The 24621-nt window shown below is 43.0% G+C and overlaps 1 protein-coding gene and 1 long non-coding RNA gene across 6 annotated transcripts in view; one reads left to right on the forward strand and one right to left on the reverse strand.

Moving 5' to 3' along the window:
• The window catches only part of LOC127910638 (uncharacterized), a 2621-nt gene extending 448 nt beyond the window's left edge, over positions 1-2173 (forward strand). For all 3 annotated transcript variants that reach the window (XR_008075557.1, XR_008075558.1, XR_008075556.1), the window contains 2 exons: positions 727-882; positions 1247-2173. This is a non-coding gene — a long non-coding RNA (uncharacterized LOC127910638). The remainder of the gene's footprint in view (positions 1-726; positions 883-1246) is intronic.
• The window catches only part of fbn2b (fibrillin 2b), a 143132-nt gene that overhangs the window by 19827 nt on the left and 98684 nt on the right, over positions 1-24621 (reverse strand). For 2 of the 3 annotated variants that reach the window (XM_052475116.1, XM_052475117.1), the window contains exons 32-53: positions 20170-20292; positions 19667-19915; positions 19455-19577; positions 19009-19131; positions 18710-18871; positions 18481-18549; positions 18243-18368; positions 17947-18072; positions 17651-17800; positions 16214-16285; positions 15873-15998; positions 15535-15660; positions 7599-7724; positions 7367-7483; positions 7131-7259; positions 6780-6899; positions 6340-6465; positions 5979-6131; positions 5741-5806; positions 5498-5623; positions 3105-3224; positions 2185-2307 (exon numbers count right to left, since the gene is read on the reverse strand). In XM_052475116.1, the coding sequence (XP_052331076.1) occupies positions 2185-2307; positions 3105-3224; positions 5498-5623; positions 5741-5806; positions 5979-6131; positions 6340-6465; positions 6780-6899; positions 7131-7259; positions 7367-7483; positions 7599-7724; positions 15535-15660; positions 15873-15998; positions 16214-16285; positions 17651-17800; positions 17947-18072; positions 18243-18368; positions 18481-18549; positions 18710-18871; positions 19009-19131; positions 19455-19577; positions 19667-19915; positions 20170-20292 (2781 nt within the window). The remainder of the gene's footprint in view (positions 1-2184; positions 2308-3104; positions 3225-5497; positions 5624-5740; positions 5807-5978; positions 6132-6339; positions 6466-6779; positions 6900-7130; positions 7260-7366; positions 7484-7598; positions 7725-15534; positions 15661-15872; positions 15999-16213; positions 16286-17650; positions 17801-17946; positions 18073-18242; positions 18369-18480; positions 18550-18709; positions 18872-19008; positions 19132-19454; positions 19578-19666; positions 19916-20169; positions 20293-24621) is intronic. The other variant, XM_052475118.1, reaches the window with a different exon arrangement.

The raw sequence follows: 24621 nt of genomic DNA on the forward strand, positions 1-24621 counted from the left end.
AAGTAGAGAGGTGAGACAGAAAGAGATAAGGCTCCTGTAGAGGGAGAGATGGAAGTAGAGAGGTGAGACAGAAAGAGATAAGGCTCCTGTAGAGGGAGAGAGGTGAGACAGAAAGAGATAAGGCTCCTGTAGAGGGATAGATGGAAGTAGAGAGGTGGGATAGAAAGAGATAAGGCTCCTGTAGAGGGAGAGATGGAAGTAGAGAGGTGGGATAGAAAGAGATAAGGCTCCTGTAGAGGGAGAGATGGAAGTAGAGAGGTGAGACAGAAAGAGATAAGGCTCCTGTAGAGGGAGAGATGGAAGTAGAGAGGTGAGACAGAAAGAGATAAGGCTCCTGTAGAGGGAGAGATGGAAGGAGAGAGGTGGGATAGAAAGAGATAAGGCTCCTGTAGAGGGAGAGATGGAAGGAGAGAGGTGAGACAGAAAGAGATAAGGCTCCTGTAGAGGGAGAGATGGAAGTAGAGAGGTGAGACAGAAAGAGATAAGGCTCCTGTAGAGGGAGAGATGGAAGGAGAGAGGTGAGACAGAAAGAGATAAGGCTCCTGTAGAGGGAGAGATGGAAGGAGAGAGGTGAGACAGAAAGAGATAAGGCTCCTGTAGAGGGAGAGATGGAAGTAGAGAGGTGAGACAGAAAGAGATAAGGCTCCTGTAGAGGGAGAGATGGAAGTAGAGAGGTGAGACAGAAAGAGATAAGGCTCCTGTAGAGGGAGAGATGGAACGAGAGAGGTGAGACAGAAAGAGATAAGGCTCCTGTAGAGGGAGAGATGGAAGTAGAGAGGTGAGACAGAAAGAGATAAGGCTCCTGTAGAGGGAGAGATGGAAGTAGAGAGGTGAGACAGAAAGAGATAAGGCTCCTGTAGAGGGAGAGATGGAACGAGAGAGGTGAGACAGAAAGAGATAAGGCTCCTGTAGAGGGAGAGATGGAAGGAGAGAGGTGAGACAGAAAGAGATAAGGCTCCTGTAGAGGGAGAGATGGAAGTAGAGAGGTGAGACAGAAAGAGATAAGGCTCCTGTAGAGGGAGAGATGGAAGGAGAGAGGTGAGACAGAAAGAGATAAGGCTCCTGTAGAGGGAGAGATGGAAGGAGAGAGGTGAGACAGAAAGAGATAAGGCTCCTGTAGAGGGATAGATGGAAGTAGAGAGGTGAGACAGAAACAGATAAGGCTCCTGTAGAGGGAGAGATGGAACGAGAGAGGTGACACAGAAAGAGATAAGGCTCCTGTAGAGGGAGAGATGGAACGAGAGAGGTGAGACAGAAAGAGATAAGGCTCCTGTAGAGGGAGAGATGGAAGTAGAGAGGTGAGACAGAAAGAGATAAGGCTCCTGTAGAGGGAGAGATGGAAGTAGAGAGGTGAGACAGAAAGAGATAAGGCTCCTGTAGAGGGAGAGATGGAAGTAGAGAGGTGAGACAGAAAGAGATAAGGCTCCTGTAGAGGGATAGATGGAAGTAGAGAGGTGAGACAGAAAGAGATAAGGCTCCTGTAGAGGGAGAGATGGAAGGAGAGAGGTGAGACAGAAAGAGATAAGGCTCCTGTAGAGGGAGAGATGGAAGGAGAGAGGTGAGACAGAAAGAGATAAGGCTCCTGTAGAGGGAGAGAGACAGAGAGAGATTGAGAGAAAAAGCTCCTGTAGAGAAAGTAGTGCTGAGCAATTAGATCTTTCTTTTTTTAAACAACTAATTGAACTACCTCGGTTCAATTATTTGAATTCCATTTTGTTCTGTTTCTCTAGAGATAAATCAGATTAAGCCCAAACTGTGCGATGTAGTAGGGAGGCCAATATTCTACATAGTTTATTGCAGAAATTAAATAATAAATTCATCAAATAAAAGACATGTAATATACACAGCAACTGAAATATGTTATTAAAGAAAAATAATGTGAATAAATGATGGTTAATAGGCAGAAATGGGCATCACTACCATTATGAGACTTTTGGTTGTATTCTGTGTTGTTAGAGCATTCAACACACATAATGCACAGTGCATTTAATGGTAAAAAATATTAGCGAAACCAAAAACCATGATAACTTTTGGAATAATTGAACCAAAAGCACTAAGACAGAGAGAGAGAGAAAGAGAAGAGAGAGAGACAGAGAGAGAGAAAGAGAGGAGAGAGAGAGACAGAGAGAGAGAGAGAGAGAGAGAGACTCCTGTGTGGAGGTAGGTTATGGCGTGTTCCCTCACCTCTGCACATGCGGTGGTCATCTCGCAGCACGTAGCCCGAGGGACACATGCACTCGTACGAACCAAAAGTATTGACACAGCGGAAGGCACACAGCAGGGGGTTCAGAGAACACTCGTTGATATCTGGAGAGAGAGAGAGAGAGAGGGAGAGAGAGACAGAGAGAGACAGACAGAGAGAGAGACAGAGACAGAGAGAGACAGAGACAGAGAGAGAGACAGAGAGAGAGACAGAGAGAGAGAGACAGAGAGAGAGACAGAGACAGAGAGAGACAGAGACAGAGAGAGAGACAGAGAGAGAGAGAGACAGAGAGAGAGAGAGACAGAGAGAGACAGAGAGAGAGAGAGACAGATAGAGAGAGAGACAGAGAGAGAGAGAGACAGACAGAGAGAGAGAGACAGAGAGAGAGAGAGACAGAGAGAGAGAGACAGAGAGAGAGAGAGAGACAGAGAGAGAGAGAGACAGAGAGAGAGACAGAGACAGAGACAGAGAGAGAGAGAGACAGAGAGAGAGAGACAGAGAGAGAGAGACAGAGAGAGAGACAGAGAGAGAGAGAGACAGAGACAGAAAGAGAGAGACAGAGAGAGAGAGAGAGACAGAGAGAGAGAGAGAGAGAGAGAGAGAGAGAGACAGAGAGAGAGACAGAGAGAGAGACAGAGAGAGAGAGAGAGAGAGAGAGAGAGAGAGATGAGTACATGAGCATTCTATCATACAAGACAAATTGTAGAATCTGGAGTCTCTTGTCAAAGACTCCAGGCACCCTAGTCATAGACTGTTCTCTCTGCTACCACACGGCAAGCGGACCGGAGCACCAAGTCTGGGTCCAAGAGGCTTCTAAACAATCTCTACCTCCAAGCCATAAGACTCCTGAACATCTAATCAAATGGCTACCTAGACTACTTGCATTGTCCCCCTCTTTTACCTTCACAGGTCATCATAGGTCCGGGTTCGAAGCCTTCATGACAGGAGCACTCGAAGCCTCCCAACACGTTAGTACAGGTCCCGTTACCACAGGGGTTTCCTATAGAGCACTCATCAGTGTCTGGGGTGGGAGAGGGAGGAGGGGAGGAAGAGGAACAGTAATGTTAATTCATTTGGCCTCAGGTAGTATGTATGTAATCATCATCATCATTGGTTTATCTGTAAAAAATGGTAACCTGCACTTGTATGCTGATGACTGTTGTGTAAGTGGACACCCCCACGGTTAACCAGGCTCTTTCTGAGCTACAGTCTGCATTCATTTCTTTACAGAAAATCTTTGTTGAACTGAAATTGGTGCTGAATGCAGATGTGTATGTTATTTTCCAGAACACAAACATTTATCTGATGATTTCGACATGTACTTTGGATGGTGCCCACATTAATTATGTCCCTGCTTATTAATATCTGGTCATCTGGAGAGACGAAAAGCTGTCTTTTAAAAAGATATTGATGAGTTAGTTAATAAGTTGAGAATAAAAATGGACTTCTTGTATAGAAATAGGTCATGCCTCTCGTTAAATAGCAGAAAGCAAATCATTCTGTTGACCGATCTTCCCAGTTCTAGACTATGGTGACATCATCTATATGAACTCAGCTGCCACTACATTAAAGCCTTTAGATTCAGTTTATCACAGTGCACTACAGTTTATCACAGTGCACTACAGTTTATCACAGTGCACTACAGTTTATCACAGTGCACTACAGTTTATCACAGTGCACTACAGTTTATCACAGTGCACTACAGTTTATCACAGTGCACTACAGTTTATCACAGTGCACTACAGTTTATCACAGTGCACTACAGTTTATCACAGTGTACTACAGTTTATTACAGTGCACTACACTTTATCACAGTGTACTACAGTTTATCACAGTGCACTACAGTTTATCACAGTGCACTACAGTTTATTACAGTGCACTACAGTTTATCACAGTGCACTACAGTTTATCACAGTGCACTACAGTTTATCACAGTGCACTACAGTTTATCACAGTACACTACAGTTTATCACAGTGCACTACAGTTTATCACAGTGCACTACAGTTTATCACAGTGCACTACAGTTTATCACAGTGCACTACAGTTTATCACAGTGCACTACAGTTTATCACAGTGTACTACAGTTTATTACAGTGCACTACACTTTATCACAGTGTACTACAGTTTATCACAGTGCACTACAGTTTATCACAGTGCACTACAGTTTATCACAGTGCACTACAGTTTATCACAGTGCACTACAGTTTATCACAGTGCACTACAGTTTATCACAGTGCACTACAGTTTATCACAGTACATTACAGTTTATCACAGTGCACTACAGTTTATCACAGTGCACTACAGTTTATCACAGTGCACTACAGTTTATCACAGTGCACTACAGTTTATCACAGTGCACTACAGTTTATCACAGTGCACTACAGTTTATCACAGTGCACTACAGTTTATCACAGTGCACTACAGTTTATCACAGTGCACTACAGTTTATCACAGTGCACTACAGTTTATCACAGTGCACTACAGTTTATCACAGTGCACTACAGTTTATCACAGTGCACTACAGTTTATCACAGTGCACTACAGTTTATCACAGTGCACTACAGTTTATCACAGTGCACTACAGTTTATCACAGTGCACTACAGTTTATCACAGTGCACTACAGTTTATCACAGTACATTACAGTTTATCACAATGCACTACAGTTTATCACAGTGCACTACAGTTTATCACAGTGCACTACAGTTTATCACAGTGCACTACAGTTTATCACAGTGCACTACAGTTTATCACAGTGCACTACAGTTTATCACAGTGCACTACAGTTTATTACAGGCGACAGGTTCAGCACACATCACTGCATTCTGTATCAGAAAGTAGGCTGGCCATCAGTGAAGTCACGTAGGTTGATTCATTGATCTCTTTTTATGTATAAGGCTCTCTGCAGTACCTTTGCTAACATCATTGCTAAACTTTAGACGTACATGTTACCATACCCGGTCTCAGGGATGGCTAACTCTGGAGACCTCTTTGTTAGGTAAATCAGCTTTTAGTTTCTTTGCATTCCATGTATGGATCAATCTACAGAGTTCCCTACAACTAGATGTACCGGTGCCTCTCGGGCAGTTGACATTGTTGATTGGGGACCTCTTTGTTGAGGAATGTGATTGTTTCTCTGAAGTGTATTTTGTCATTTTGTATAGTTGTATTATGTTGTATTTGTAAATTGTGTAAATGCAAGACTCCCGTGTAAAATAGACATTGGTCTCAATAGGACCCCCTGCTAAAATAAAGATTTAAAAAATCTTCATCCCCCCAATAGGGGTCAGCTCACCAACACAGTTGATCCCAGTGTAGTCCAGGTTGTACCCGAAGGGACACTCGCAGCGGAACGATCCATCCGTGTTGATACAGACACCGTTCTGACAGACGCCTGGGTTGTCCAGACACTCATTCATATCTACAGAAAGACAGACAAGGACAGTTTATTGACCAGAGAGTTTTGGCATGGGGTCATCAAAGAGCTGATGCAGTTGAGGGGTGAGTATGTCTGGGAGTGGCCCAGTCTGTCACTCACCCTCACGGGCGTCCCCTCGTCCGGGCAAGGCTCCATGGCCGTAGGGACACAGGCTGTCAAAGGCTGCTGGAGACACAAGGAGACAGAGGTCAGAGGTTAGATCTACGGACTGATAACAAGACAGGATCATTTTGGTTTAGCTCATATCGACTGGCTTGAGTTGAAGAATGCATTTTTATCACTACATTGACTGGAAAAGTACTGTGTGTGTGTGGAATGTGTCGTGTGTGTGACTCACCCTCGCTCTCGCGTGGGCACAGCTCGCAGGGGTCTCCCCAGCCCTCGCCTGGCATCTTGCTGCAGCAGCACTTGGCCTTGGTGGTGTTGAAGGCTTTAGGTACAGAACACTTGCCAGACTCAAAGCGGGTGAAGCAGAAGCTCTCTCTAGTATCTGTAAGGGTTGCAAACAACCAAGTCAGGAGGAGAGTAGACAATTGACTACCACCAGTGAGGCTGAGACAGTATAAAAAAGATTATTACTTTTTGGCCACACTAGAAAGAACAGAAGTGCTGCGACTAACAAATCTGAGACTATATTTCCACAATTGTACTCTCTAACATGGCCATTTAGTGACTACTTGGAGGGTTCTCTCCCTCACCAAAGCAGCGACGTCCATTGTCAGACAGAACGAAGCCATTCTGGCAGATACACTGGAAGCTTCCTGGGGTGTTGGTGCACGTGCCAAACTGGCAGATATTGGGCTCCACCTCACACTCGTTGATATCTGGGAGGAGAGAGGGATGACAGGAGGGAGAGGGGATGAGTTTTAAACTCCAAAGCCAGATGGTGTATGGGTATATGTGTGTGTATAAACGTGTCACCCCAACAGTGCACAAGGCTATACGGCCGTTACACATACGGTGTGTGTGTGTGTGTTGGGCCAGATGGATGGTCATTGACACCCTGATGTGTAGTTGTGAGCATATTATGGCTCTAGCTGTGTGAGCAGGTGGGATCAGTATGTACAGATGTCATGGAGTCATGTTCCTTGTGGTGGTCCAGTGTGTGTGTGTGTGTGTGTGTGAAGGAGACTCCTACCTATACACTGATCGTTCTGGACCTCGTATCCAGCTGGGCAGATACAGCGGAAGGATCCATCCAGGTTCTGACAGATTCCAGGAGAGCAGGTCCCAGGAAGACTCACACATTCATTGATATCTGACAAACGACAGTGGTAGACTCCTCAATATAAATACCCTTCATCTCACACACACCAACGCCGGATCAGACATACATTAAAACAAATACTTGATTCTGCTTGGAATTTGCACTTTTTGGACTATTCCCTTGGGTCCATTGTACTAAATCAAGTGTGGGTCAAGTATTTGAAATGATTTGACATAGAATATGTATTTGTTCCTGGTCTGCCTGGAAGTTGACTTGACTTACCAACACAGTTCTTTCCATCTAGGGTGAGTTCGTAGCCTTCCTGACAGAGACACTGGAAGGAGCCCAGGCCATTGATACACTGGCCATTCCTACACACCTGACCCACCAACGCACTGCACTCATCAATGTCTGGAAAGTGGATCGAGATAGTTTGTTTTCATCTTATCATTCAAAATATGCTTCACACATGATAATTATTTTCTAAGATGTGCGCTGGGATGTGATGGAGTACGTACCCATGCAGTCATTGTTGTGCGTGAGCTCGAAGCCAGAGAAGCAGAGACAGTTGTAGGAGCCCACTGTGTTCTTACAGGTTCCGTTCCCACACGGCTGTCTGTCACACTCATCGATATCTGAAACGGAGCGAGACCAGGTGAGACTGAGACGAGTTCATTGAAACCAAACTATAGAGGATCTACTGTGTCTGCTATTGTAAGTCTATTGAGTTTACTGGGACTCTTTACTTACCCATGCACATGGTCTGGTCGGCGGTGGCCTTGAAGCCGTTGTGGCAGAGACAGCGGTAGCTGCCCTGGGTGTCGATACACTCTCCGTGGCTACACACGTTAGGGATCTCCTGGCACTCGTTACGGTCTACACACATTAGGGAGAGAAGATTCATTGATTCATATATCATACACACTTTTTTGTTCATTTGTAATGAATGATCTAACTAGGAAATTCCATGGAGATCAATAATCGGTTTTCCAAGGGAGACCAGGCCAAGAAGGCAGCTCCAGCATTAACTAACTGACTCTGAGAAATACATGGGTCATTCCCTTTGATATTTTAAGTAGAAATTGTGCACCAATATTGAATTTTAAAAGCCTGTTATATTGAAGCTCCTTTAATATAGACCACATGGAGAATTCAATACATCCGGTTTGCTAAAGTGCCAAAATGCAGCATTGACTTCTAGGAAGATTTGAATCCACTTTAACCTCAACATTTCTCCATGTTTTCACCATCTTTGTAAATCCCTAGTTGTTTTGTTGCTTTGACAAAGTCATTTCTGAAGATAATTATTTATTTCATATGATTAGTGATAAATGTACGTCTGTCCCTCATTTTAAGGTCAACCCTGTTACGTGAACTCTCATTTTAATATGGTGAAACGATTATTTTATGGTTTATCAAAAGAAACATTGGACATTTAAGGTTCTATTCTATTGACAAACCTAACCCAATGGTCAATCTAAGCGCTGACGAAGGGCTACAGGTCCGGGGGTGTGGCAGAAACATTTGAGCTATTTTCATTGCAGGAATTATGAGCGCAACAGCTGTCGGTGATGCGAAAGGGCTGGGTTTTTATGAATAAATAAATGATAGGCGTGACAAGGGCTTGGCCACTCACTGGCCAATCAACGCGTTCCATGGGTTAATACTGCATGCCGTGGTCTCAAGTTCTGTAAGTTATCGACGGTCTTTGCGTTGTCATCAACTCCAATTCGGTGCATGGGGGCACTTCCTAGTCCATTGTGGATTGATACAGTTTATTAAAAGGGATGCTTCCAAACTTGATCTTTGGTGATTAAGATTTTGTTTCAAAACGGTCTCACGAGCCAAGCTCTTTATGAGAGTGTTGACTACTTGGCAAATGCGACAGGAGGGGAGGCTCTGCTTGGTTTGTGATCAAATGAAATGGAAAAAAAACAATAGTTTTTTATGTTTCTTAATACAAGGTTTACGGGCACAGAAACAACATCTCTCTTGTTCCATGAGCGTATGGGCACTGTGCGTCACGGCTGGATAGGCTGTGCTTCCTCTGTCAAAATCCATGCCATAATCAACCAGGTTACCACTAAGACCAGCTTTTGGTTGGTCTTAAATAACCCAACAGCGCTGCCTGAAATTGGCACTTTGGCACGTTTTGCCACCCCTCTCACACCTAGCGCAAGCCAGATCATATAAGACAGGTACATTTCCAATCCTAGCGCTAGGATTCAAATACAGAAAAGTGTCATCTTAAACAGGTCGAAATCACAAACTAGTGTGCGTTTGACAATTGTGCTGGTTTCACGCCAGCTGAAAATGCAGCCACTAATAGTAAAAGTATAGTGTATTCTTTTTGCTCATTTTCTGGTGTTTTGTGGTGGAAAACTGAGTGGGTCGAGCAAAACATGTCAACCCTGTTACCCATCGATAGACAGAAATATATATATATATTATTATATATAGAAATGTTTTAACAATAAACATTCAATTGCCACTCCCTGTTGCCACTCCCTGTTGCCACTCCCTATTGCCACTCCCTGTTGCCACTCCCTATTGCCACTCCCTGTTGCCACTCCCTATTGCCACTCCCTATTGCCACTCCCTGTTGCCACTCCCTATTGCCACTCCCTATTGCCACTCCCTATTGCCACTCCCTGTTGCCACTCCCTATTGCCACTCCCTATTGCCACTCCCTGTTGCCACTCCCTGTTGCCACTCCCTATTGCCACTCCCTATTGCCACTCCCTATTGCCACTCCCTGTTGCCACTCCCTATTGCCACTCCCTATTGCCACTCCCTATTGCCACTCCCTATTGCCACTCCCTGTTGCCACTCCCTGTTGCCACTCCCTATTGCCACTCCCTATTGCCACTCCCTATTGCCACTCCCTGTTGCCACTCCCTGTTGCCACTCCCTATTGCCACTCCCTGTTGCCACTCCCTATTGCCACTCCCTATTGCCACTCCCTGTTGCCACTCCCTATTGCCACTCCCTATTGCCACTCCCTGTTGCCACTCCCTATTGCCACTCCCTATTGCCACTCCCTATTGCCACTCCCTGTTGCCACTCCCTATTGCCACTCCCTATTGCCACTCCCTATTGCCACTCCCTGTTGCCACTCCCTGTTGCCACTCCCTGTTGCCACTCCCTATTGCCACTCCCTGTTGCCACTCCCTATTGCCACTCCCTGTTGCCACTCCCTATTGCCACTCCCTATTGCCACTCCCTGTTGCCACTCCCTGTTGCCACTCCCTATTGCCACTCCCTATTGCCACTCCCTGTTGCCACTCCCTATTGCCACTCCCTATTGCCACTCCCTGTTGCCACTCCCTGTTGCCACTCCCTATTGCCACTCCCTGTTGCCACTCCCTATTGCCACTCCCTATTGCCACTCCCTGTTGCCACTCCCTGTTGCCACTCCCTATTGCCACTCCCTATTGCCACTCCCTGTTGCCACTCCCTGTTGCCACTCCCTATTGCCACTCCCTATTGCCACTCCCTGTTGCCACTCCCTATTGCCACTCCCTATTGCCACTCCCTGTTGCCACTCCCTGTCGCCACTCCCTATTGCCACTCCCTGTTGCCACTCCCTATTGCCACTCCCTATTGCCACTCCCTGTTGCCACTCCCTGTTGCCACTCCCTATTGCCACTCCCTATTGCCACTCCCTGTTGCCACTCCCTGTTGCCACTCCCTATTGCCACTCCCTGTTGCCACTCCCTATTGCCACTCCCTATTGCCACTCCCTATTGCCACTCCCTGTTGCCACTCCCTGTTGCCACTCCCTATTGCCACTCCCTATTGCCACTCCCTGTTGCCACTCCCTATTGCCACTCCCTATTGCCACTCCCTATTGCCACTCCCTGTTGCCACTCCCTGTTGCCACTCCCTATTGCCACTCCCTGTTGCCACTCCCTGTTGCCACTCCCTGTTGCCACTCCCTATTGCCACTCCCTATTGCCACTCCCTGTTGCCACTCCCTGTTGCCACTCCCTATTGCCACTCCCTGTTGCCACTCCCTATTGCCACTCCCTATTGCCACTCCCTGTTGCCACTCCCTGTTGCCACTCCCTATTGCCACTCCCTGTTGCCACTCCCTGTTGCCACTCCCTGTCGCCACTCCCTATTGCCACTCCCTGTTGCCACTCCCTGTTGCCACTCCCTGTTGCACACAACAAGCTTCCACTATTCCTCCTGTCACAAGGGGATTTATGGCTGATTTAGATCAAAGAATCCTCAACCCTGTTACGGTCAACCTGTTAAAATCCCCCCCTTAAATCTGGTGTCTCCACTCTTACTACTCAAGGAAAGAGCCTTCAACTATAAGGTGCTTTTTTTGATCTCTCCTAGCTTTGCCGTTGAGGAACTGAAGCAAGCACACTTGTAGTTTTTTGTTTGGAACACAGCCCTGAATCCCCACCATCACACAATTACTGTTGTTGTTCACACAATCCAAAAACGGTCCATTTTAAATCCCAATCTGGGTCAGGTGGGCATCATTTGAAAGCGTCTTCTATTGAAAACATGGCCAGCTAAATGATAAAATACGATATTAGTGTTAGGCTTTCAAAAAGCACTTCAGACAAACAGATTGTAATTTTGGAATGCATAGAACGCAGTCATGACTGCATTCAAGTGTATGTTCCGTGGCTAATTTTGGTCACAATATGACAGACAAAGGCTCATTATGTTCAGGACAACCCAGGGTATAACTCATGTCCTCCCTGTAACTGTGGATCAAACATAGACATCATAAACATTGATACTGTAAATGACATGAATTTTAAAATATGGAAATGTGAAGTGCACATTTGGACTCACGGGTGTGTGGTTTACTTGTATGACATCAAAGTGGTATTTAATATAATACCCAACATCTCATCTTTCAGATCACATCGACTCCTCTCCATTTACAGCATTTCCCTCACTCAGACAGTAACAAATGGGCAAAAGTAGCCCAATTAGCAGGAAGGATGGGGCATCTTCTTGTCACGTCAGGTGCTCAAGTTTATAACAGCTGTCAGTCAAAACCCATACAGTGTTGTGAAGCGGAGAATCTGAGGTCTGACATCATGTATAGCGTGTTACTGTACAGCCACTCAGCTCTGACATCATGTATAGCATGTTACTGTATAGCCACTGAGCTCTGATGTCATGTATAGCATGTTACTGTACAGCCACTGAGCTCTGACATCATGTATAGCATGTTACTGTACAGCCACTCAGCTCTGACATCATGTATAGCATGTTACTGTACAGCCACTGAGCTCTGACATCATATATAGCATGTTACTGTACAGCCACTGAGCTCTGACATCATGTATAGCATGTTACTGTACAGCCACTCAGCTCTGACATCATGTATAGCATGTTACTGTACAGCCACTGAGCTCTGACATCATATATAGCATGTTACTGTACAGCCACTGAGCTCTGACATCATGTATAGCATGTTACTGTACAGCCACTCAGCTCTGACATCATGTATAGCATGTTACTGTATAGCCACTGAGCTCTGACATCATGTATAGCATGTTACTGTACAGCCACTCAGCTCTGACATCATGTATAGCATGTTACTGTATAGCCACTGAGCTCTGACATCATGTATAGCATGTTACTGTACAGCCACTCAGCTCTGACATCATGTATAGCATGTTACTGTATAGCCACTGAGCTCTGACATCATGTATAGCATGTTACTGTACAGCCACTGAGCTCTGACATCATGTATAGCATGTTACTGTACAGCCACTCAGCTCTGACATCATATATAGCATGTTACTGTATAGCCACTGAGCTCTGACATCATATATAGCATGTTACTGTACAGCCACTGAGCTCTGACATCATGTATAGCATGTTACTGTACAGCCACTCAGCTCTGACATCATGTATAGCATGTTACTGTACAGCCACTCAGCTCTGACATCATGTATAGCATGTTACTGTATAGCCACTGAGCTCTGACATCATGTATAGCATGTTACTGTATAGCCACTGAGCTCTGACATCATGTATAGCATGTTACTGTACAGCCACTCAGCTCTGACATCATGTATAGCATGTTACTGTACAGCCACTCAGCTCTGACATCATGTATAGCATGTTACTGTACAGCCACTCAGCTCTGACATCATATATAGCATGTTACTGTACAGCCAATGAGCTCTGACATCATGTATAGCATGTTACTGTACAGCCACTCAGCTCTGACATCATGTATAGCATGTTACTGTACAGCCACTCAGCTCTGACATCATATATAGCATGTTACTGTACAGCCAATGAGCTCTGACATCATGTATAGCATGTTACTGTACAGCCACTCAGCTCTGACATCATATATAGCATGTTACTGTATAGCCACTGAGCTCTGACATCATATATAGCATGTTACTGTACAGCCACTGAGCTCTGACATCATGTATAGCATGTTACTGTACAGCCACTGAGCTCTGACATCATGTATAGCATGTTACTGTACAGCCACTCAGCTCTGACATCATATATAGCATGTTACTGTACAGCCACTGAGCTCTGACATCATATATAGCATGTTACTGTACAGCCACTCAGCTCTGACATCATGTATAGCATGTTACTGTACAGCCACTCAGCTCTGACATCATGTATAGCATGTTACTGTACAGCCACTCAGCTCTGACATCATGTATAGCATGTTACTGTATAGCCACTGAGCTCTGACATCGTGTATAGCATGTTACTGTATAGCCACTGAGCTCTGACATCATGTATAGCATGTTACTGTACAGCCACTGAGCTCTGACATCATGTATAGCATGTTACTGTACAGACACTGAGCAGTGACATCATGTATAGCATGTTACTGTACAGCCACTGAGCTCTGACATCATACATAGCATGTTACTGTATAGCCACTGAGCTCTGACATCATGTATAGCATGTTACTGTATAGCCACTGAGCTCTGACATCATGTATAGCATGTTACTGTATAGCCACTGAGCTCTGACATCATGTATAGCATGTTACTGTACAGCCACTCAGCTCTGACATCATGTATAGCATGTTACTGTACAGCCACTCAGCTCTGACATCATGTATAGCATGTTACTGTACAGCCACTCAGCTCTGACATCATATATAGCATGTTACTGTACAGCCAATGAGCTCTGACATCATGTATAGCATGTTACTGTACAGCCACTCAGCTCTGACATCATATATAGCATGTTACTGTATAGCCACTGAGCTCTGACATCATATATAGCATGTTACTGTACAGCCACTGAGCTCTGACATCATGTATAGCATGTTACTGTACAGCCACTGAGCTCTGACATCATGTATAGCATGTTACTGTACAGCCACTCAGCTCTGACATCATATATAGCATGTTACTGTACAGCCACTGAGCTCTGACATCATATATAGCATGTTACTGTACAGCCACTCAGCTCTGACATCATGTATAGCATGTTACTGTACAGCCACTCAGCTCTGACATCATGTATAGCATGTTACTGTACAGCCACTCAGCTCTGACATCATGTATAGCATGTTACTGTATAGCCACTGAGCTCTGACATCATGTATAGCATGTTACTGTATAGCCACTGAGCTCTGACATCATGTATAGCATGTTACTGTACAGCCACTCAGCTCTGACATCATGTATAGCATGTTACTGTACAGCCACTCAGCTCTGACATCATGTATAGCATGTTACTGTACAGCCACTCAGCTCTGACATCATATATAGCATGTTACTGTACAGCCAATGAGCTCTGACATCATGTATAGCATGTTACTGTACAGCCACTGAGCTCTGACATCATATATAGCATGTTACTGTACAGCCACTGAGCTCTGACATCATGTATAGCATGTTACTGTACAGCCACTCAGCTCTGACATCATGTATAGCATGTTACTGTACAGCCACTGAGCTCTGACATCATGTATAGCATGTTACTGTATAGCCACTGAGCTCTGACATCATGTATAGCATGTTACTGTATAGCCACTGAGCTCTGACATCATGTATAGCATGTTACTGTATAGCCACTGAGCTCTGACATCATGTATAGCATGTTACTGTACAGCCACTGAGCTCTGACATCATGTATAGCATGTTACTGTACAGACACTGAGCAGTGACATCATGTATAGCATGTTACTGTATAGCCACTGAGCTCTGACATCATGTATAGCATGTTACTGTATAGCCACTGAGCTCTGACATCATGTATAGCATGTTACTGTACAGACACTGAGCAGTGACATCATGTATAGCATGTTACTGTACAGCCACTGAGCTCTGACATCATGTATAGCATGTTACTGTACAGACACTGAGCAGTGACATCATGTATAGCATGTTACTGTACAGCCACTGAGCTCTGACATCATACATAGCATGTTACTGTATAGCCACTGAGCTCTGACATCATATATAGCATGTTACTGTACATCCACTGCGTTCCAAATAAGGTGCTTATTGATGACAAAATCTTCCATTTTCAACATATAAGGGCTGACAGGGGCTGTGAATAGGAAGTGCTAGTAGGCACTTACTAAAATATTGATTTAACTTTTTCATTTTAACATTCTCTTTTTGACAGAATGTTAGCATAATCCCTCCAACCCCCTATTGTTCTGAGATGGTAAATCCCTGCTGCCCCTAGGCACAGAGTCTGGACTCACCCACGCAGGCCCCGCTGGGGGACAGCTTGAAGCCTGGCGAGCACTCGCAGCGGTAGCTCCCTGGGATGTTGATACAGTTGGCGTTGCGTTGGCACAGGTTGTCTCCACTGTTACACTCGTCAATATCTGGAGGGAAGAAAAACAAGAGCAGGCAACCGTCAGTCACAGTGGTCATAACTGTCTTGTAAAAGCCCAGTATGAAGTCATTCAGAAGCTGAGGAGGACCAAACAGAAAAGTGACAAGGTTGCTGGTTTGAATTTTGTGTGTCAGAGATTATGTATAGACTGAGTGTGAGTATGTGTGTGTGTGTGTAGTTGCGTGTGTGTCTGAGCCTTACCTTCACAGATGAGCAGTATATTGTTGTAGCTGAAACCCATGGGACATTCACAGCGGAAGCTTCCTATCTGGTTGATACACACTCCGTTGGCACATATCCCCGGGATCTCTCGACACTCATCAATATCTGCAGAACAATACAGAAACATCATGCTATGTTAGCTACTCTTTCACTCACAAATCTCCTTCTACTCGATTAAGTCTTCAAAAGCACGATTTACAATAGACACAGACATAGTGGTACGATTAAATTACAATAATGATGACAATATTGATCAGTTTATGTGTTGAGCGAGCAGTATGCCATTATGACCTATTTGACCTTTGACCTAATGACCTTACCGATGGGCTTGCCTGTGTGGATATCTATGATGAACCCAGGAGCCTGGTTCCCACACAGTAACTGGTACTCCGCTGTGGGAGAGAGGACAAAACAACTGAGTGAACTTATGCACCAAGAACATATTAAGACCATATTAAGACCATATTAAGACCATATTAAGACCATATTAAGACCATATTAAGACCATATTAAGACCATATTAAGAACATATTAAGACCATATTAAGAACATATTAAGACCATATTAAGACCATATTAAGAACATATTAAGACCATATTAAGAACATATTAAGACCATATTAAGACCATATTAAGACCATATTAAGAACATATTAAGAACATATTAAGACCATATTAAGAACATATTAAGACCATATTAAGACCATATTAAGAACATATTAAGAACATATTAAGACCATATTAAGAACATAATAAGACCATATTAAGAAAATATTAAGACCATATTAAGAACATTTTAAGAACATATTAATGTCACGCCGTGGTCATAGTATTTTGTGTTTTCGTTATATATTTGGTCAGGCCAGGGTGTGACATGGGTTTATTTTGTTGTGTTTCGTATTGGGGTTTTGTAGGCATTGGGATTGCGGCTGAGTAGGGGTGTAGCATAGTTTTGGCTGCCTGAGGCGGTTCTCAATCAGAGTCAGGTGATTCTCGTTGTCTCTGATTGGGAACCATATTTAGGTAGCCGGGGTTTCACTGTGTATTTCGTGGGTGATTGTTCCTGTCTCTGTGTAGTGTTCACCAGATAGGTTCTCGTTCCGTTTGTTGTTTTGTATATTTAATAGTTATTTCATGTATCGCTTTTCTTCATTAAAGAACATGAGTAACCACCACGCTGCATTTTGGTCCGACTCTCCTTCAACAGACCAACGCCGTTACAATTAAGAACATATTAAGACCATATTAAGAACATATTAAGACCATATTAAGAACATATTAACAACATATTAAGACCATATTAAGACCATATTAAGAACATATTAAGACCATATTAAGACCATATTAAGAACATATTAAGACCATATTAAGACCATATTAAGACCACATTAAGAAGATATTAAGACCATATTAAGACCATATTAAGAACATATTAAGACCATATTAAGACCATATTAAGACCATATTAAGAACATATTAAGAACTTATTAAGAACTTATTAAGAACTTATTAAGAACATATTAAGACCATATTAAGAACTTATTAAGAACATATTAAGACCATATTAAGAACATATTAAGAACTTATTAAGAACATATTAAGACCATATTAAGAACATATTAAGACCATCTTAAGAACATATTAAGACCATATTAAGAACTTATTAAGAACTTATTAAGAACTTATTAAGAACATATTAAGGGGCTGTATTGAAAGTGTTGGAGATAATATGTCTGTGTGTCTTATGTTCCAACTCACAGGTGGCAGGGGTAGGGCAGGCTTCACAGGGCTTGTTCCAGGCCTTGCCAACGTTGTAGGCACAGCAGCACATCTTCTTGGTCATGTTGAACGACAGCTCGTTCTCACACGTGTCGTTAAAGTTACGGTAACACACGCTCTTCCTCATATCTGTGATGTCACCAGAGAGAGGGTTGAGAATGACTCACCATAAATACACAACTCAAGAATCCATTATGGTTTATAAAGCATTAGTAAACTGTTTATTCACATATATACAGTACTGTATATGTACCACCGAGTGTGGTCTGACTCACCCATGCAGTTGTTTCCTCCGTTGACCTGCATGTACTCAGGAGGACACACGCAGGTATAGTTCCCCAAGGTGTTGTAGCAGGTACCAGGGCCACAGATTCCAATGTGGGCTGTGCACTCATCAATATCTAGACACACACAAACAGACAATATAGACGGTTACCCACAGTACTAACATAATACCCCTCTAACTGTACAGTACTGAATAAGTACCCAACTTAGACAGTACAGACATTACAGCTACCCCTCTTACAGACCGTATTGACATCTGACCCCTCTGCGACCTTTGTCCTCTTACCCTCGCAGATGCGTGTCTCCTCGTTGAGGTAGTAGCCTGCAGGGCACTCGCACTGGAAGCTGCCGAAGGTGTTGACACAGTTACCACCCTGGCACAGGCCTGGCAGCTCCTGACACTCATCAATGTCTTGTGGGGCAGAGAGAGAGTCTGGTTTAGTTTGTTGGGACATACTCCAATACAAACAGAGGAATAATAAGATCAGGACGAGTAGAAGAATAGAACAGAGAGGATGTGTTACCTTCCAGGATGACAGTGATGGGGTTGGGTCTGAAGCCCTCTCCTCCAGGACACAGTGTCTTGTACTCGGCTATAGACAAAAAAATACCACGAAACATCAAACTAGCACAACATACCCTCAAAAACACAAGTGGAATTGGGCACGATTAGCTCAGATCGTTTCCCCCCCGTATTTTTCAAAAAGAAAATGTCTTTCATGTTTTGGTTCGACCAAGCTGTATTGTACGTACTGGAGTTGATTGGGGGGCAGAGTTCACAGGGGTTTCCCCAGGCTCCCCCCAGGGAGCAGCAGCAGGAGGCGCGAGTGACGCCCACGCCGATCTCAGCGCTGCAGGAGATGCCCCCGTCGCCGCGAGCCAACGTATCCAGGAAACAGTTGCCCACTCGTGTGTCTGAGAGGAGGGAAAGAATCTATTGTTACACTTACACCCATCAACACCTTCTGCCAATCATTCATTGGCTGAGGTGTCTTCATCTCCATGGCTACGAGACATTAGCATTGCTCTGATTCCAGTTGTCCAGTACTTACCCACACAGCCCACTCCAGTAGGGTTGAGCTCGAAGTCCGGAGGGCAGTTACACAGGTAGCTTCCGGGTGTGTTCACACACAAGCCATTGATGCAGTTCACAGGGTCCGCACACTCGTTAATGTCTGTAACACACACGCACAGAGCCAGAAACACACACTTTATGACCAACACTAAATAACACACATAGTCACACACAAACACTTTTACACAACACATACACTTGATGAAAGCTATGCTCTCAGACTGTGAACGGACTTGAGAAAGCAGAAAGACCCCTGTTAATCTCACAGACATGCTGCGGCTGCATTCCTGCGATTGAGGAGGTACAGTGAGGGAATAGAAAGTCCAAATTGATGGAGAAATATGTGGGATGCCAGATTGGGTTGGTACAGAGTGATGCTGTGGCAGAGTTGTCAGTGTGTGGTAGAGGGTGTGTGTTGCTCACCAGTGCAGTTTCCTCCGCTGCGGTCCAGCTCGTACCCGTCGTCACACACACACCGGAACATCCCCGGTAGATTCTGACACGTTCCAAACACACAGATGTTCTGGAAGTTACATTCGTCAATATCTACCGATGGAAAACACAGAGAGGATCAGTCAGGATCTACGGTGATAAAATGAATCACAGGGTGAAAAAGAAGAGTGTGTCATTCTGACCCTGGCAGGCCTTGCTGTCCTCGGTGGGGGTGAAGCCCATCTCACATTCACAGCGGTAGCCCCCCGGAGCGTTCAGACACTGGCCATTCTCACACAGGTTCACGTTGTCAGCACACTCATCCATATCAGAACAGGAGAAGCCGTCCCCGTTGAAGCCCTCCTTGCAGGCACAGCGGTAGGAGCCAGGGGTGTTGACACAATCTGCATTGAGATTGCAGTTGTGCTCCTCAGTGGAACACTCATCAACGTCTATGGGGAGAGAGAAGGGTCAAACAAGAGGGGTCATCGTCAGGGTCAGTCATTATCAATGGAGACCCTGGAGAAATTAGGGTTAAGTGTCTTCCTCAAGGGCACATGGGCATATTTTTCACCTCGTCGGCTCTGGGACTAGCAACCTTTCAGTTACTGGCTCAACACTACCTGCCGCCTAGTGGTCACATCTCCTGGACGTAGAGGGCTGAACAGAGGAATCTGTTTTTTTCCCAGCACTATAGTGTACTCACCTACACACTTGATGCCGTCTCCCACCCAGCCATCACGACAACGACACTTGAAGCTCCCGGGAACGTTGAGACAGGCAGCATGCATGTCACAGTTGTGAGCCCCAATCTCACACTCATCAATATCTGGAAGAAATAAGAAAGAGATCAAGAGAGGAAAATACATAAAATGTTAGTTCCTCTCTCCTTGTGCCTGTACCCTGGTTTATACCTTACAGTCTGTACCCTGGTTTATACCTTACAGTCTGTACCCTGGTTTATACCTTACAGTCTGTACCCTGGTTTATACCTTACAGTCTGTACCCTGGTTTATACCTTACAGTCTGTACCCTGGTTTATACCTTACAGTCTGTACCCTGGTTTATACCTTATAGTGTGTACTCTGTGTCTGTACCCTGGTTTATACCTTACAGTCTGTACTCTGGTTTATACCTTACAGTCTGTGCCCTGGTTTATACCTTACAGTCTGTACCCTGGTTTATATCTTATAGTGTGTACTCTGTGTCTGTACCCTGGTTTATACCTTACAGTCTGTACCCTGGTTTATACCTTACAGTCTGTACCCTGGTTTATACCTTATAGTCTGTACCCTGGTTTATACCTTACAGTCTGTACCCTGGTTTATACCTTATAGTGTGTACTCTGTGTCTGTACCTTACAGTCTGTACCCTGGTTTATACCTTATAGTGTGTACTCTGTGTCTGTACCCTGGTTTATACCTTACAGTCTGTACTCTGGTTTAAACCTTATAGTCTGTACCCTGGTTTATACCTTACAGTCTGTACCCTGGTTTATACCTTATAGTGTGTACTCTGTGTCTGTACCCTAGTTTATACCTTACAGTCTGTACTCTGGTTTATACCTTATAGTCTGTACCCTGGTTTATACCTTACAGTCTGTACCCTGGTTTATACCTTACAGTCTGTACCCTGGTTTATACCTTATAGTGTGTACTATGTGTCTGTACCCTGGTTTATACCTTACAGTCTGTACCCTGGTTTATACCTTATAGTCTGTAATCTGATTTGTACCTTATAGTCTGTAATCTGGTTTATACCTTATAGTCTGTAATCTGATTTGTACCTTATAGTCTGTAATCCGGTTTATACCTTATAGTCTGTAATCTGATTTGTACTTTATAGTCTGTAATCTGGTTTATACCTTATAGTCTGTAATCTGGTTTATACCTTATAGTCTGTAATCTGATTTGTACCTTATAGTCTGTAATCTGGTTTATACCTTATAGTCTGTAATCTGATTTGTACCTTATAGTCTGTAATCTGATTTGTACCTTATAGTCTGTAATCTGGTTTATACATTATAGTCTGTAATCTGGTTCATACATTATAGTCTGTACTCTGGTTTATACCTTATAGTCTGTGTACCTTATAGTCTGTGTACCTTATAGTCTGTACTCTGGTTCATACATTAGAGTCTGTATTCTGGTTTATACATTATAGTCTGTACTCTGGTTCATACATTAGAGTCTGTACTCTGGTTTATACCTTATAGTCTGTGTACCTTATAGTCTGTATTCTGGTTTATACATTAGAGTCTGTACTCTGGTTCATACATTATAGTCTGTACTCTGGTTCATACATTAGAGTCTGTACTCTGGTTCATACATTATAGTCTGTATTCTGGTTTATACATTAGAGTCTGTACTCTGGTTCATACATTATAGTCTGTATTCTGGTTTATACATTAGAGTCTGTACTCTGGTTCATACATTAGAGTCTGTATTCTGGTTTATACATTATAGTCTGTACTCTGGTTCATACATTATAGTCTCTACTCTGGTTTATACATTAGAGTCTGTACTCTGGTTCATACATTAGAGTCTGTACTCTGGTTCATACATTAGAGTCTGTACTCTGGTTCATACATTAGAGTCTGTATTCTGGTTTATACATTAGAGTCTGTACTCTGGTTCATACATTAGAGTCTGTATTCTGGTTTATACATTATAGTCTGTATTCTGGTTTATACATTAGAGTCTGTACTCTGGTTCATACATTAGAGTCTGTACTCTGGTTCATACATTATAGTCTGTATTCTGGTTTATACATTAGAGTCTGTACTCTGGTTCATACATTAGAGTCTGTATTCTGGTTTATACCTTATAGTCTGTGTACCTTATAGTCTGTGTACCTTATAGTCTGTACTCTGGTTCATACATTAGAGTCTGTATTCTGGTTTATACATTATAGTCTGTACTCTGGTTCATACATTAGAGTCTGTACTCTGGTTTATACCTTATAGTCTGTGTACCTTATAGTCTGTATTCTGGTTTATACATTAGAGTCTGTACTCTGGTTCATACATTATAGTCTGTACTCTGGTTCATACATTAGAGTCTGTACTCTGGTTCATACATTATAGTCTGTATTCTGGTTTATACATTAGAGTCTGTACTCTGGTTCATACATTATAGTCTGTACTCTGGTTTATACATTAGAGTCTGTACTCTGGTTCATACATTATAGTCTGTATTCTGGTTTATACATTAGAGTCTGTACTCTGGTTCATACATTATAGTCTGTATTCTGGTTTATACATTAGAGTCTGTACTCTGGTTCATACATTAGAGTCTGTATTCTGGTTTATACATTATAGTCTGTACTCTGGTTCATACATTATAGTCTCTACTCTGGTTTATACATTAGAGTCTGTACTCTGGTTCATACATTAGAGTCTGTACTCTGGTTCATACATTAGAGTCTGTACTCTGGTTCATACATTATAGTCTGTATTCTGGTTTATACATTAGAGTCTGTACTCTGGTTCATACATTAGAGTCTGTACTCTGGTTCATACATTATAGTCTGTATTCTGGTTTATACATTAGAGTCTGTACTCTGGTTCATACATTAGAGTCTGTACTCTGGTTCATACATTATAGTCTGTACTCTGGTTCATACATTATAGTCTGTGTACCTTATAGTCTGTACTCTGGTTTATACCGTATAGTCTGTGTACCTTATAGTCTGTACTCTGGTTCATACCTTATAGTCTGTACTCTGGTTTATACCTTATAGTCTGTGTACCTTATAGTCTGTAATCTGGTTTATACCTTATAGTCTGTAATCTGGTTTATACCTTATAGTCTGTAATCTGATTTGTACCTTATAGTCTGTAATCTGATTTGTACTTTATAGTCTGTAATCTGATTTGTACCTTATAGTCTGTAATCTGATTTGTACCTTATAGTCTGTAATCTGGTTTATACCTTATAGTTGGATATATAGTAGGATAGGGTAAGTAAGGGTAAGTAATCCTTCTCACCCCCTAAAAAGATTTAGATGCAAGTGGCTGTTCCACTGGATGTCATAAGGTGTATGCACCAATTTGTAAGTCGCTCTGGATAAGAGCGTCTGCTAAATGACTTAAATGTAATGTAAATGTAATAGTCTGTGTACCTTACAGTCTGTACTCTGGTTCATACATTAGAGTCTGTATTCTGGTTTATACATTATAGTCTGTACTCTGGTTCATACATTAGAGTCTGTATTCTGGTTCATACATTATAGTCTGTACTCTGGTTCATACATTAGAGTCTGTACTCTGGTTTATACCTTATAGTCTGTGTACTTTATAGTCTGTACTCTGGTTTATACCTTATAGTCTGTGTACCTTATAGTCTGTACTCTGGTTTATACCTTATAGTCTGTGTACCTTATAGTCTGTACTCTGGTTCATACCTTATAGTCTGTACTCTGGTTCATACATTATCGTCTGTACTCTGGTTCATACATTAGAGTCTGTACTCTGGTTCATACATTATCGTCTGTACTCTGGTTCATACATTATAGTCTGTATTCTGGTTTATACATTATAGTCTGTACTCTGGTTTATACCTTATAGTCTGTGTACCTTATAGTCTGTACTCTGGTTTATACCGTATAGTCTGTGTACCTTATAGTCTGTACTCTGGTTCATACCTTATAGTCTGTACTCTGGTTTATACCTTATAGTCTGTGTACCTTATAGTCTGTACTCTGGTTTATACCTTATAGTCTGTGTACCTTATAGTCTGTAATCTGGTTTATACCTTATATATAGTCTGTAATCTGGTTTATACCTTATAGTCTGTAATCTGATTTGTACCTTATAGTCTGTAATCTGGTTTATACCTTATAGTCTGTAATCTGATTTGTACCTTATAGTCTGTAATCTGATTTGTACCTTATAGTCTGTATTCTGATTTGTACTTTATAGTCTGTAATCTGGTTTATACATTATAGTCTGTAATCTGGTTCATACATTATAGTCTGTACTCTGGTTTATACCTTATAGTCTGTGTACCTTATAGTCTGTGTACCTTATAGTCTGTACTCTGGTTCATACATTAGAGTCTGTATTCTGGTTTATACATTAGAGTCTGTGTTCTGGTTTATACATTATAGTCTGTACTCTGGTTCATACATTATAGTCTGTACTCTGGTTCATACATTA

The sequence above is a fragment of the Oncorhynchus keta genome, chromosome 22, assembly GCF_023373465.1.
Source record: "Oncorhynchus keta strain PuntledgeMale-10-30-2019 chromosome 22, Oket_V2, whole genome shotgun sequence".
Lineage (NCBI taxonomy): Eukaryota > Metazoa > Chordata > Actinopteri > Salmoniformes > Salmonidae > Oncorhynchus > Oncorhynchus keta.